The sequence below is a fragment of the Andrena cerasifolii genome, chromosome 7, assembly GCF_050908995.1.
Source record: "Andrena cerasifolii isolate SP2316 chromosome 7, iyAndCera1_principal, whole genome shotgun sequence".
Lineage (NCBI taxonomy): Eukaryota > Metazoa > Arthropoda > Insecta > Hymenoptera > Andrenidae > Andrena > Andrena cerasifolii.
In genome coordinates this window covers 12,371,487-12,385,813 of record NC_135124.1, presented here as the reverse complement: position 1 = coordinate 12,385,813, position 14,327 = coordinate 12,371,487, and the positions used below count along the sequence as shown (strand labels likewise).

Genomic DNA, 14,327 nt, shown 5'->3' with positions numbered 1-14,327 from the left:
TGCTAGATAGATAATGACAAATAAATAAGTAGAGTAACTAATAGAGTAATTAACGACGAATGCTTTTCAATTACATAGGGGGCAGTCGGATGATTCGGGAAGATTTATGAATTCGCCATTCCGCTCAAAGAAAGTCTCCGTTCCGCCGAATGCCATTAGTCGGGTGATTGGGAGAGGCGGGAGCAATATAAATGCTATTAGAGGTGTTACAGGAGCGCATATCGAAGTAGAGAAACAAAGCAAGTGTCAGGGCGAACGAATCATTACTATCAAGTATGTGATCTTCAACGTCGGTTTTGTGTTCCGTCTTCTGATCTTATCTAGCTATACACATATGTTGTGAGTTCGTACATCGTAATCAACACCCTCCCCCCTCCTCCCTTTCCGTTTTGGAATTTTTCAGAGGATCGTCAGATGCAACAAAGCAGGCTCATACATTAATAGCAGCGCTTATTAAAGATCCGGAAGTTGATATATGGCAAATGCTTCCAAAATCGAAACTGACGGTTGTGACGACTTCCTCTTGGGATAAAACCGTTTCTACTGTAGCTGTAAGATCGAATACAATAATTTCAAACTAACGTTGCGGTCCTCTTCTCATGCAATTTCTCTTTCAATTTTAGTCGAGCAAAGCGAAAATAGGTGCTGTAAGTAAACCTCCTAGTCTAACGTCCAATTCCAATAGTACGCAAATTAATAAATCTAGTTATACAACGGGAGTTTCTACCGTCAATCAGTTAATTCCACTCCGATCGTCATCCACGATTAAACTTGCTGGAGCATTTCCGACACCTCTGCCACGCGCAACAGCACCTAGACTCGTTGCTGCAGGTAACGTACCCTTTACTCTTCTTTTTTATCGTTTCTTTCAATAATTTTCCTTTACAAGTTAAGTGTCTTGTAATGTTAAATATCTTGAAAATTAAACTCACCAATGAAACACACGATTAATATGTGTGCAGCTGAGAAACGGGCCCAAGCTGTAGCGGCTCAATTGGCTTCGTCATCCAACACAAAGACAACAATGTCATATACAAGCGCTATAATGACAGCCGGGCGGGCAACAAAAATCGTAACGACGAGTACCACGCAAACGTTTGCTGCAAAATTATCAGAAATCACTGCCTCGACCCATACATCCACTACAGTGATGCAGTCCACTCATACCACGGTAAACAAGCAGAAATCGTTACAAGCAAACACGGTCACCGTAATGTCAGCCACGGCTGCGGCAACGGCACAGACTTCGTCTCAGCAGCCTGTCTCAACAGTCAGTACGTCGCCCAAACACTGCCGACCACTGCCTACTTTGTCTGCCCCGCCAACTATGGTCTCTCATTATTCTGGAAAGTCAAATTACTCTCCCGGCTCGAACGTCACAGTATCGCCAGTAACCAGCACAATGGTTGCATACTGTCCGGAAAGTAACTCTAGCGCCTCAACTTGTTCGAACTCGGTTCGCGTTAGTCCATCGCCACCAATTGTATCGCAGTGCCCACAATTACAGCAGCAGCAGCAACAACAACAACAGCAGCAGCAAGTACGTAGTTCGACACCTATTGCATCCGCGATTCAAGAACAACAGCAACATCAGCAGCACCAGCACCAGCAGCACCATCAACACCAGCAGCAGCACTTACAACAGCAGCAGCAGCACCAGCACCAACACCAACAGCAGCAACAAACAAATAACACCCCACTCGAATATTCCTTGTTCAACGATACTTTTACAAAAGTTACTCAACAGTCGATGTGGGGTGGCCGTGAGAATGAATCTCAGAAAGGCATGAATTTTGCGACTGTGGCTGGCGGTGGGGTTTCTGTAAACACATCGGGCTCATCCTCGTCTAAATTTATCGACAGTGTTCCTCCTCAGGTTAGTATTAAATCGGCTTTTCTCCCGTTTTACGCATTACGAGTGGGGATGCCAAGTCATTAATTTGTCTATGACCTTGGAAAGAAACATAAAGTGTATATCGCGTTAATCTAAAACGTTATTTGTCCGGGCAGGTGGATGCTTCGAAAGCTCCCGGATATCGTGGAACAACGATGTGCTCTCCCGTTTCAAGCAAATCGAATACTACTACCAACACAAGCGCAAGTAGCATAGGAAGCTGCACATCATCGAACACGGGCCACAGCCCGATCCAGCCGCCTCAGTATCAACCCTCTGGAAGCAATTACAGTGAGCATTCACTTTCGAACAAGCCACCTGGCAGTTTGGCCGTAGCACGGCCAGTAATTCCTCAACAAAGCATGGAAATGGGAGGGCAGTTTAGTAGGCCAGTATTTCAAGGCGAACTGACATCGCGTAACGCGGGAGCGCACCAGCCGCACGTGATACCACCACCCTCGGCTTCACAGCCAACCTTGGATGTAGGCTTATTCAAGGCCAATAATGTTGGTTACGAACATCCAAATGTAAACTCGAGCTTGCTGAAGATGGTACCCAACGAAGGCCAAGCTCATCCGCTTCTACCTTTCCATCCTCATATGCAGAACTTTACGCAAACAATGGCAGCGCCATCCGCATCAGTAAATACTACCGTCAGTATGTCAAGGTTAAACCCCAGAGCACCTGATTTCTCTAGTTCGTTACATTTGAACAATAAACCGCAAGTGACAATGTTTAATGCGGGTTCGGCAGCGGCAGCTGCGGCAGCAGCCGCCGCAGCTGCGGGGATACATCCGAATATGTTTGCCACGGTACCGCCACCCCCTCCATCTGCGATCCAATCGAATAATTTGGCGATGCTCGGAAACTTTCCTCTGGGAAAGTATCAGGCGCCATCTCGAGCTACTCCCAACACCGGCGGTATCTCCGCTAACGGACAAACACGTTGGCCGTTTGCTTCTCCGCACAACAATTATCCACCCCATCAGGATCCAATGATAAGTCAGATCGGCTTCTCCAATCATTTGGCCAACATGACCGCGCAACCCGGAAGTATAGACTTGATTACGAGTTTAGAAAATGGTGGTTCACCGGCTATATCGCCGTCCTCGCCAGCACAGGTCGCTCAAGAAATGAATCAGCTGAAAATAGAGGATCGTAAAGTTCCTCGTCCGATTGGTACAGAAAGAGCCTGGAAGAATTATGCTACGGCAGGAATGGGGCCAGGTGGAGATGCCGATTCCATCAATTGGATGCTTAATAACGAGAAGCTCGTTGGATCTTGGGCGAATCTAGCGCCAGGGATAGATAGGCATCAGATGTTTCGCTCTAATGCCACGTACAATCGTATATCCAACGTCGACACTGAACTCCACCAGATGATGGAATCTTCCTTTCAAGTACGTAGTTGGTTTTCGCATATTGATGATTCTTTCTCCTCGTCCTCGTCCACGTCCTCATACTCATACACAAGTCGTCTCATCGTTTTGTCATTCGGATAAATCGAATGACTGTCGGGATCATACTCGATGTGTATTGATCAACCACATTGCGTAGGTGTCACTTTACGGTAACAAATTTTATATATTTGATTTGTGTATCTGTATATACCTCTGTAGGTTTCGTTTTCTTTGAGCGATTACTTAACGATTGTTACTGATCAGGGCCACGTGGATACTCAACAACCGCAGTTCCCGAACGGAAGTGCAGCGGCTCTGTCGTTAATGCCTGGATTAACGTTATTACCAGGACAATTTGGAACGCCAACTTTAACAGAAATTCCTCCGAACGAACCGACTAAAATGGATCCACCGGCCTGGGGGATACCAGATGCTGTACAAGATAAGCAACATCCGGTACGTCGTAGGTAGTCTAAAAAAACTACTGTACATACATATCATCCGAATCGAGATAATGAAAAGTTCTCTCCCCGCTGTTAGTTATAAACAGCTGTAGTCTAACTTTCACAAAGTATTAATAACTTGACAATTACAGGCATGGAGTAAATGGACCCATTAAAAAGGGAGGGAGAAACTTTTGTGAAGACAACTTCGCTCGCTTCCTTACCTGGACGACATGAAATAAAACTTGGAACTCAAAGTAGCAAATAGATGGAACTGGAATACGAAGCGTTGTTTCTAGGCACTTAAATTACTACTACTCTAATTATATCCATTAAAACACAGATTAAATATTATTTGTCATGCTAGGTAATAAGACGGTAAAACCATGTTACAACATATTACTGTTATCTAGTATAATTATACGATCACAAATAATTACCAAATAATGGTATAAAAGAGTTTAAAAACGAAGGCCACACGCAATGCTGACGAACGGAAGAAAGAAATTTGATCGTTGTATTACTTTGGTCCGTCCTCGGTGTTGCAGTGGTCGCGTGCCGCTTCTGTACTCCAGGCTCGTAATTCAGCGACTACTTTCTCACGACATATGCGACTGGTCGGCGAAAGTGCATCACAACTTTATCCTATGTCGATCGTTATCGGTTCGATTTGCCTCAGTCGCGAGACATTCGAATTTTATCGATTGATATTTCATAGGCATTCATCGGAATAAATTCAGATGCCATACGGTACGATACGGTACGGTACGATACGATACGATACGATACGGTACGATACGATACGATACGATGCGATACGATACAACTATTACCGTCAGCTTCGATAATTCACCTTTAGTGGTAGGTGTGAAATTAAAACCTTGCATCCCCGTTTTTTTTCTCTTTCTTTTGTTTTTATTCTTTGAATTTCTTGTATAAATTAAAAGCTTTGTTTCAATTACGTACGTGGTGTGCACACAATGGCAATGGATTTGTCTGCCACAAGGATAACAGCAACAAGTAGTACATAATTACGTCAACTAAATAATGGCTAATAAAAGAAAACAACGATGATGATATGGTAATAATAAGATGTATTATTGTCGTGGTGAGGAGAAGAGTTTCTGTATTTGCCGATTATTCAAGATGAAAGAAGAAAGAATTTGAGAAACTTCTGACGGCAATTGAAAAACTGGTGCGCGAAATTGCTATTCTTCCTCTGTCCTACATTCGTTTAGTTTTCTTTTGGTCTCGTCTCATCTCGTCACGTCTCGTCTCGTCTCGTTTCGTTTCGTCTCCTCCATCTCTTTTTACAGAACTTTACGCATTATCGTATCTCCTCACCCTCTACCCCTAGCCTCTGAGATATTTGCGCGCTTCGAGTTTCGAGTGTGGCTTTCTCCGTTCGGTTCGAAACGGACTAAATCGAATCGAAACTAAATCCAAGAAACAACGCTTTATAGGTACAGTTTGTGAAACTCGATGCCGACAATTATGCAAGAAATTGTTTTATCCAAAGACGGTACGCGACGGTACTGCTCCTTCTCTTTTTCTCTTCGTGATTAACGCACCGCGCGCGCCCAGTACATGCATTTTAAACTTAAACGTTACAAGCAATCGCAAGCCAAAAGGGCGCAAGAAAGGCGAATATGTATATGTGTATGTGTATGTGAGGCGTATAGAGCGAAAAGAAAATGTAAAAAGAACATAGACCGAAGAAAGGAAAGGAATTCAAAGGAACTGCATACGCGAGCACACGCTACACGACTAGCACACGAGCACGATCAGACTTTCGACATACCTACGCGATTAACAAACACCATCTTATATGTGGACGAAGATGATGTCGAAATAAACGTGAAAAAGTTATAATGATGTTGGCAGGAATTAAATACGCGCTGTACTAATAATACATTAAACATTATGTATACCGAATCCTATCCGGATCAATGAACATCGTTGATTGTTAAACAGGTAGTGGGTCGTGGATACATAAATATAACTCCGTGCGTCCCTAGCAACAGTGCTATTATAATATACTATTATTGCTGTGGTGGTAATAATGTTTATTATTATATTATGGTTATTATTACACAAGACGTAATTATAGGAAATGGAAGGTAAATAGAAAACGTCACCTGCTGTTTCAGCTGGACTAGTATGATATACTAAATATTCTAGATATAAACACTCGATATACATACATAAGAAATGTTCATTTCGATTGAACATTTGAAAATCTTTCTTGGCGGGGATTCCGACAAGTGTTCAATACATAGCGATGATACTGTAATTGAAACGGTCCCCACGCGTAAGTTTCGATGAAGCTCGTGGAAATTGTACGAGAGCTTTTGATCTATTATTCCAGGGAGCGCTTCGATTATTCTCTAAGATACATTGTTATAATTTAAAGCCTATTTTCAAATTTGATTTACAATAATTGCGATATACAACACAAAACTATTATATGACATACAACAATAAAGCAAATAAATGGATCAATACAACTGTCTCTCGAGTGTTGGGGTATTTCTCAGCTTCTCAATTAATTTATTTATTTTCCTCTCTTCGGTAGAAGAAATAGTAATTCGTCATACTTACGTCCGTCGTATACCTACACGAAGAATCGTTCTCTCCCTAACTGTATGTTTTACTTTACTCTCCGATTCCTCAAGGTTACAAGTTTTAGCACATCTGCATAAAGTAAAAGTAAAGGGTGGTGGTAGGCGTAATACAAACACATTAACAACTTATTGTTATCATAGAAAAATGTTTAATTTAGGAGATAAGCTTACACGTTAATAATACCAAAGAAACAGAAAACTTATAACGTCTGAAATAGAGAACATTTTTATAACATTCAGTATATTAAATAACAAATTATAAAAAAATTCGGAGCTCCTGCGCGTAATTCTTTCGCATTGGCTGAACGGTGAACGTAATCTTCCCCGGAAGAGTAGTGAAACAGGATACTAAGGTGGACAGAGGGTAGGAACGGTGACAGTGGTGGTAATGGAGGATAATACCAATTATCCTCATGTAGCGGTTCACTGTTCAGCCGAAACGATAGAAATCACCATTCGATTATGCGGTAAAAATAATAAATATTTACATGTCACACATTTATACAAAAAGTCAGTACTGTGGGAAAAAAAAGTTGGTATGATTGTCAAATCTTTGCAAGTTAATGTTTCTCTCTGAATCGACCGTTTGCGAAATAACATTGCATGCGTGACAAACTGTACAGAACGATGCAACGATAAATACGCTTTTAAAACACCTTTTTTTTTTTAATAAACAAGTAGCCTTTAAGTAGCTAAACGGTAAGTAAATGCTTAAGTAGAATATAAAGTGGAGTGGTTCACACGTACGAATCGATCAACAGAGAGAAAGTCCCGTAATGGTTGTAACATTTTTAGAGCGCCGATTAGAACCAACTTTTTATACATAAAACGTGTATACGTACACCCATATATATACCCTTTGTGCACGCGCGTATGCATATATGTGTGTAATATACGACACCTATGCACGCGTACAATATGCATATTTCGTATTTCTCCGTTTATATTATACAAGTCTATCTATCTACCTACCTATCCATCGATCCATCCGTCCGTCCGTTCACCCGCCCATCCACTCATTCACCCACCCCTCCAATCATCCATCATTCCATCCATCCATCCATTCACCCATCCATCCATTCATGTAACTATTTATCAATATATCTATCTATTTATCTATCTATCTATATATCTATCTATGTATCTATCTATCTATCTGTCTATCTATCTATCTACCTGTCTATCAATCTAAGGTACCTAATTTAGCTTATATAGTCCTCGAATAAATAGACAAAATGAAGGCATTAGAAAATAATATCTAATCCGTATATCTTTTTGCGTATTGATTTGCACAACAATGATAAATAAAGCCATTTGTACATAGCGGAAGATAAATCTTCTAAATCGTATAAAACTGACTGTACCCGTGAGGAACCACACAATTGCCCCCCCCCCCCCGCCCTCCATCTCTCTGCCTTCTCGTTCTCATCGCTCGAAATGTTTTGGCTGAGTTGAATTTTTCAACTGCCTCCTCGTAACATTATCTTTTACATGGACAGCAAAAAGAAAATGAATATATAGCATCATGCCACACACTGGAAACATACATGTAAGAAACAGTGAGTTATCCGTGGTGATCTAATAATCTCATTGGTTTCACTGCACTGTTGCTATCGCCGCTCCATATATATATATATGTACTTATGATTTTACACACATACATACGTACATACGTACATACGCACACAGAAAGAATCGTAATCGTCGACAGACGCAGCAGCAGTTCAACACGTGCGTGCATGTTTTTTGGATTTACGCGCAAAGGTGAATAAAGAATTATGATGCTAGCAATCATAATAATGTGCACACAACCATTTCGTCACTTAGAAAAAATACTCACGCCGATGAGCTTCAAGACGAGATCGCGTGGCCGCACACAGAAGTGTGGAAATTCCTCGTGCGATTTCTCGAAGATCATCGCGTTCCGCTGGCTTCTGGTGTTTAATCTTGTACGTTTACTATTCTACTTTCTCCCGTTCATATAAAAATAACGCGCAATCCCAAGCTATCCAACATTGCTTTGTACATTCGCCCGTGCTCCAATCAAAAGGAATCGAAACCTAACGAATCTAAAAACATTCAATGCGAAAAACCATTGGGACTAATTCTGCGTTTTGACATTGAAATTTCTTTTTAAAACTTAAAGCTACACGTCTAGACTGTCCTCGTCTTTGCCGTCATCGTCACTGTGGTCCAACTTTTTCAATTTCGGTACATATGCTCTCTTTCTATCACACGCGGAGCACCCTCTCGTATTCTTGGAAATGCGATTACACGTATACACGTATGTACATTGCGCATGTATACACGTATGTGTGTACATAAGTATGTACGTACGTATGTACACCGTTGGTACTTCGTTCGCCGTTCGTTCACACGTTTATTCGCTCGTTGAATGCTACTCTGAACGCACTGATATACTTTAGCAAGCCTTGTGACAGAATTAATACTTTTTGTTCGTGGCTTCTTACATTATCGGACGAACTACTTAAAAATACACGATTTTAATTAACTACGACCCCCCCCCCCTCCCCTCCCCCCGTCATCGAGCTTACACGATAGTTTAGAAAACATAAATAATTGTTAATAATAATTAATTCTGTAGCAATAGACGTAACAGCGAGAGGACTAACGCTAGTAGTAATCAGCAATTACATTAATATGATAAGAGCGACAATGATAAGTAGCGCTAGTATTAATGTCAGTACTAATTATTAATCTTGTAATTTTTCTTTTATATCCCCATTCTGTTGTTGCTCAATGAGAAAAAAAAAGGTTCATCGTTTGCCGTTACTATCTGCTGGGGCGACTCGTTCGTTTCTTTCTTGTCTATACAAAGATTAATGTTACAAGCATGCTTGTACATGTGCACGTCTACAAAATATTCTCAATGGAGGTAAACTGATTTTCCATGACCCAAGTTGCATCCGTGCAGGTGTTGACTCGGCGGAGAAGCGCGAGAACGTGAATCATTCTCTCGGTTGTTCAGTTGCATGCACAGTTGTTAGTTTTGCGTCTTCTTCGAGAGTAAAACAGAGGTTCTAGATACTATTTCACCCTCTTACAATTGCACGATAGTCCGAGTGTCTAACCTACTTAACCAATAAAGTATTTACAGTTATACGTTACAAACGTTACGTTTTCGAGTGCTTATGCGTCGCTGTACACAAGTAAATGTCGCGGATCGTGCTTAATAGTGTTGAACTGATTGCGAGCCTGCCGGAACAGAACGAACGCCACCGTCGACTCCTAACGAGTCATAACGAATACGTACTCTATGGTAAGGATAATTGGATAAATAACAAATCCATGTCGCTGCATATCTCTTCTATGCACGTAAAGTATTATCCCGAAATAACACGGACTTGTAAGATTCCCAGTTTCGTATGCCGGCATATTGCTACTACTCGTTCCGACCAAACGTCATAAAACCTTCCTTCGTAAAGATACCTTAAATCGGATAGAGATATTGAACCTGAAAAATATCTATTTCTACCGTAGTTGCGAAACAGCGAGTTATAGCATGTTTGAAAATCCGCAACTTGTAACTATGCCTGATAGTAAAATTGACTCGAGATAGTTAAGTTTACTCGAGAAATCGTAAGACTGTTTTCTTTACAACTTCAGTTAACAGATCCTATCCGGGGAAATGTGGGCCCTATTTCTATTGCAAAAGCTCGTACCTATGCACGCGTGCGTACACGTGTGTAATGTATAACTGGTAACAATTGCACTCTTCTCCATTTTTTCATTGTATTGTTTTATCCGACTTCCACATCCAAGTTTCGTGGAAGTCGTATGAATAAAGATTGTCATTGTTTTAAATGCAGTTTACCCTTAACCGTGCACATGCTTGCCAGAACGGCTAGTTGCCCATTTTATCTCTTCACTCTCAGTATCGAGATCGGCTTTCACGTTTGTAGTTTCCAAAAATTTCTCCCTCTGGCCTGTATCGAAGTTTACTTAACGATCAAGTTTTAACGTTTCATTAGTAACGAAATACTTTTATTTTAACACTTACGTGTCTCTTCGACTACAGCCTCTTCATGAACTTCTCTCTGCTCCTCTTCCCCTTTTTCAACCACATCCTTCCCTGCCGTTACCTCCGCCTTCAGCCTCATCCCTTCCCTCGCTCCCGCCACCGCCGCCATCGCTTCCTCCACCACCAACTCCTCCTCTTCCTCCTCCTCCTCCTCCTGCTCTTCATCCTCCTCATCCCCCTCCCCGTCCTCCTCTTCTACGGACGAAGAATCGCTATCGCTTTCCGAACTTTCGGAATTTATTGAAAGAGAAGATTGATCATAGTCCTCGAGATCCGAATACACCTCCGCTCCGGGGAAAATATACTTTCCAGGTGTTAGTTGATAATATGAGTTTTCTGTTGGGAAATAATTGGTGCATGTTGAAATGAGACAGAAAGAAGAGAGAAAAAGAGAAGAAGAAGAAGAAACTCGTATACTCGTTAAAGGAATATCACGCGTACCTGGTAACCTCGTAGCAAGGCCCTCGCGTGCTGTAGGCTGCCAACAGTGTCTCTGGAGTCTTCTCTCCTTTAAATCATCCTTCTCGTCTTTTCCCTCGCGACTGTCGACGCTGTTGCAGCTATCGCCTATCCCTGAATCCAAAGCGGAATCGATAGATGCCTGTCTCGGTTTGAAATTAATTTTGTCAACTTCTGTGATATCTGTTGTAGTGCAAGCATCACTTGTGTCCGACACTGCCGACACTGTCGAATGTAATATTCTGTTTCTCGAGGAGAATTCGACTATCCTTGGAAATACTTGACACTCTTCTAAATTATAAACTTTCCCATTGTCTTTCAAGGTGGACTCGACCGATACGACATGAATTTTATAGTCACTCCTGGAGTAATCGGAAGTCTCTGTTGTCGAAGAGGACGAGCTCAAGTTGAGCGCGGAACTGTAACCAAAGTTCATTCTTTTGGGACTGCTCTCTGCACTCGATTCCCCCAATCTTCTCTTTGGGCTATCCCCCAAAATAGTGAGTCTCTCGTCCATATTATTCGTATGTTCATTACGAAATGGTGAGACGCAGGTGTTCATAGATTCTCCGTGTTGCCGTTGCGTACCACTATTATCGGCCATTAGACTATCTTGACTTTCGGCAGAGCATGGATCGTACGGTTTAATATCAGTCTCGGCACTATCACGAGATAATACAGTATTTGTGGTGGCGTCTTGACTCTGCTCCCAGGCATCATCCGCCAAGTAACGTACCGGCAGAAGTTGCGTTGCCTCCTTAAGGACTACATCGTTCCAGCATACTTGCTTATAACACTCTCCCATTCTATAGGAACGCAAACGCGTGTTAGCATGCGCGGATAGATATCAGTAGCATCATAGATATTAGGCTACTTACAAGTGACACAACTGATTTATAATGACGTCGCCATCTCCTAATAATTCAACGTCAAACTTTAGATGCGGCAGTGATTCACGGTTGATGAGAATCTGTGGAACATGCGACGGAATGGAAGAAGGAATTAATGCCACTGGCCGAACTTTCAAGGATGATCCAATTACAATTAAAAGATCGCAGTCATCTTTATCTTTGGCCATCGCGTCGTGAAAAGCATCGGGAAGACCTTCGCCAAAGAAAACGATGTCCGGTTTCATTATGCCCTGTGTCACCAAATCTGTAAAGTATGCAAGTGTGCAGATTCAAAATTTATCAACGGCCAATCAGAAACTGCTGCCAACTTTTAAAAGTTTAGCTCACGTGCTTATAAACAAGCTTTGCCAGCGTTTAACGAAGACTATACCACAGAAATTCGTAATTCAAGCCATTACATGTGTACAGATATTCTAGGTATTTGGAATTACCTCCGTAACTTTCGTTAGGATTGATGTCCAATATGGGAGGCAAAGTGTTAACTCTGCACTTTGGACACAGAGGTATTTTCTGGGCAAATATGTCCTCTCTGATATCATCCGCTTTCACTTGATATTTACATCTTGTACACGATGCAGTCGCAAACGAGCCTTGAACGTAGAACGCAAATGTAAGAGGCGCAAGGGGACACCGAGAATCTTACCATATGCAATTATATGCCTTAAAATCAAAACATCATTTTCACTCACCGTGGCATTCAATTACATTCTCAATGCCCGCTACTTGCTCAAGAGTATCAATGTTTTGCGAATAATTCCTTAGAAGCTTCTTTTGTTTATCCAGCATTTTGATGAACCTGTGGCAAGGGCTTGGTTTAAACTGTCCAGGATAAATTTCTCGTGCAAATTTGTAAAACGGTCTTGGATCTTGACCAAAGTAATTAATGTCGAACATAGCCTGCGAGAATCAAGACAAACATTGATAAAATTAGTCTGGAGGAATCGGGCAACGGCCGAGCATGAAATATCTTGTATCGTGAATATATTCGAATAATCTTTTGCAATACCTGCGGATCAGGCAAATCCGGAAAATCTTGGGCCAGTCTGGAATAAATACCGTCTCGACTTCGGAAATCGGGGATGCCACAACTGACACTTACACCTGCGCCGGTCAACACTATAATTCTCTTACTAGTGCGTATTAATCTGACCACATCCGACAAAGTATTTATATGCCTCAACTTCTGACGACGCGGCGGTTCAGACATCATATTTATTATAATCTGAAATATAATAGTACAGAAATGTTCGGTAATCGTTCCCACACGCTCAATGTTTGCGTTTCTTTCCTAGTACCTTCCAAAGAGTCAGGTCATCGACCTGCTCTGGAATCTGAGTAGAATCCATAAGGAGATGATGCAGGAGATTGCGGGGATCAGCGCCTATCAACATTTGCTTCTGAACCCAAGACGACGCGTTTCTCCATTGGTGATTGGTTCCTCCGTCGCCAGAAAAATCGGACAGTCCTGATAAATCAGACAAATTTGAAACTGTCGATGATATCTCGTCTTTCTCATCTGCTATATCGATTCTGAAATATATCACGTACAATTAAACAACTTATTTCACCAGCGTATTAACATTTATTCCTTGTCTGAAAAGTAACTTACGGGCAACCAGTATCGTCGCTAGTCGAATCGATTCTAGACAAGCTTGTAGTCAAGTTTGTAGCGTCTGGGGAAACAGACGCAGGTTTTGATTCGTCGCTTAATTCATTAAACCCACTGTCTCCTCCATATGTTTCTGCAAAGAGGATATGGTGCTCTATTCAATTTATTGCCACGTAAATTCAGCTAAACTTATGATTATAATAACGTTGAAATTCCTACTTTATATTCGTATTCGCATTCGTATTTGTAAACTTTATAGTGGAATGAAATTTCGTTGCCTAACATCAGTCTTGGAGGTTTGAAAAGTGGCGGGATAAAGAGAAACGCGTGTATAGAGTTGGCGCCCCATGAGCGCCGTGCCATCTGTGAACGTTCACCGAACCAAGTGTACAGCTTGGTGTTGTCTAGTCAGCTGTCACTAGCCTTTCTATTTTCGCTATACGAGCCTTCACGCAATTAATTCTTCGCTTGGATATAAGAAATTTGTATAGCAGCTCGAAAAGACGGTGACTAGGCAGGAATTTTATTCAACAGAACGAATCCTAATTGAAAAGGACTGTCATCAGAAGCTCGGACAAATGAAAAACTGAAATGCGCGACGAGACAGTTGAGACGGTGACGGTCATAGAAACTGTCATGGCGGCTTTGCTCTCGCATCCACTATGAAGAAGCGCGATGATCACGCGAGAAGAGCGGACGCCTTCTGTGCCGCCATCTTGTAATCTCACAAATTTCATTAATGAATAGACCATATTTTTATGAAAATACCTTCGAGATCTTCGTTCGGGGTATCATGCGACGTCTCACAATCTTGGAAATCCGGTTTTGTAGTACTGGTACCGGTGTAACCGTTACCTTCCACTTTTCGTCGTTTCGCTGGGGACGAATATTCTGGCAGCTCCGAGCCTGACGCCATTTTCGACAGCAATGCAATGTATAGTTTGA

At 41.8% G+C, this 14,327-nt stretch overlaps 2 protein-coding genes across 13 annotated transcripts in view; one reads left to right on the top strand and one right to left on the bottom strand.

Annotated features, from left to right (window-relative positions):
- Nucleotides 1–6,249, top strand: part of Mask (multiple ankyrin repeats single KH domain) — a 20,627-nt gene extending 14,378 nt beyond the window's left edge. For 9 of the 10 annotated variants that reach the window (XM_076816596.1, XM_076816594.1, XM_076816591.1 and 6 more), the window contains 7 exons: nt 79–273; nt 404–551; nt 624–831; nt 963–1,876; nt 2,011–3,294; nt 3,559–3,750; nt 3,890–6,249. In XM_076816596.1, the coding sequence (XP_076672711.1) occupies nt 79–273; nt 404–551; nt 624–831; nt 963–1,876; nt 2,011–3,294; nt 3,559–3,750; nt 3,890–3,913 (2,965 nt within the window). In that variant the 3' untranslated portion in view covers nt 3,914–6,249. The remainder of the gene's footprint in view (nt 1–78; nt 274–403; nt 552–623; nt 832–962; nt 1,877–2,010; nt 3,295–3,558; nt 3,751–3,889) is intronic. The other variant, XM_076816595.1, reaches the window with a different exon arrangement.
- On the bottom strand, nt 5,005–14,327 carry Sirt1 (Sirtuin 1). Of its 3 annotated transcripts, none has more exons than XR_013086022.1 (11): nt 14,151–14,327; nt 13,383–13,515; nt 13,069–13,303; nt 12,780–12,995; nt 12,463–12,670; nt 12,205–12,363; nt 11,741–12,017; nt 10,845–11,668; nt 10,383–10,739; nt 7,538–10,308; nt 5,005–7,497 (listed from the first exon to the last, which is right to left on the bottom strand). XR_013086022.1 is itself a non-coding variant. In XM_076816610.1 (10 exons), the coding sequence occupies exons 1-10, from the start codon at nt 14,296–14,298 to the stop codon at nt 10,199–10,201; spliced, it is 2,667 nt and encodes an 888-aa protein (XP_076672725.1). In that variant the 5' UTR covers nt 14,299–14,325; the 3' UTR covers nt 5,005–10,198. The 3 variants fall into 3 exon arrangements, 1 of the variants encoding a protein (XP_076672725.1); XR_013086023.1 differs by having other exon boundaries at nt 5,005–7,481; XM_076816610.1 differs by having other exon boundaries at nt 5,005–10,308; nt 14,151–14,325.

Excerpts from the sequence above, each read along its gene's own strand:
- Sirt1 (XM_076816610.1), bottom strand. The coding sequence starts at position 14,298 with ATGGCGTCAGGCTCGGAGCTGCCAGAATATTCGTCCCCAGCGAAACGA. Across the intron at positions 13,516-14,150 it reads CCCGAACGAAGATCTCGAAG|AAACATATGGAGGAGACAGT; the intron begins GTATTTTCATAA and ends TCCTCTTTGCAG. Across the intron at positions 12,996-13,068 it reads ATGACCTGACTCTTTGGAAG|ATTATAATAAATATGATGTC; the intron begins GTACTAGGAAAG and ends ATTATATTTCAG.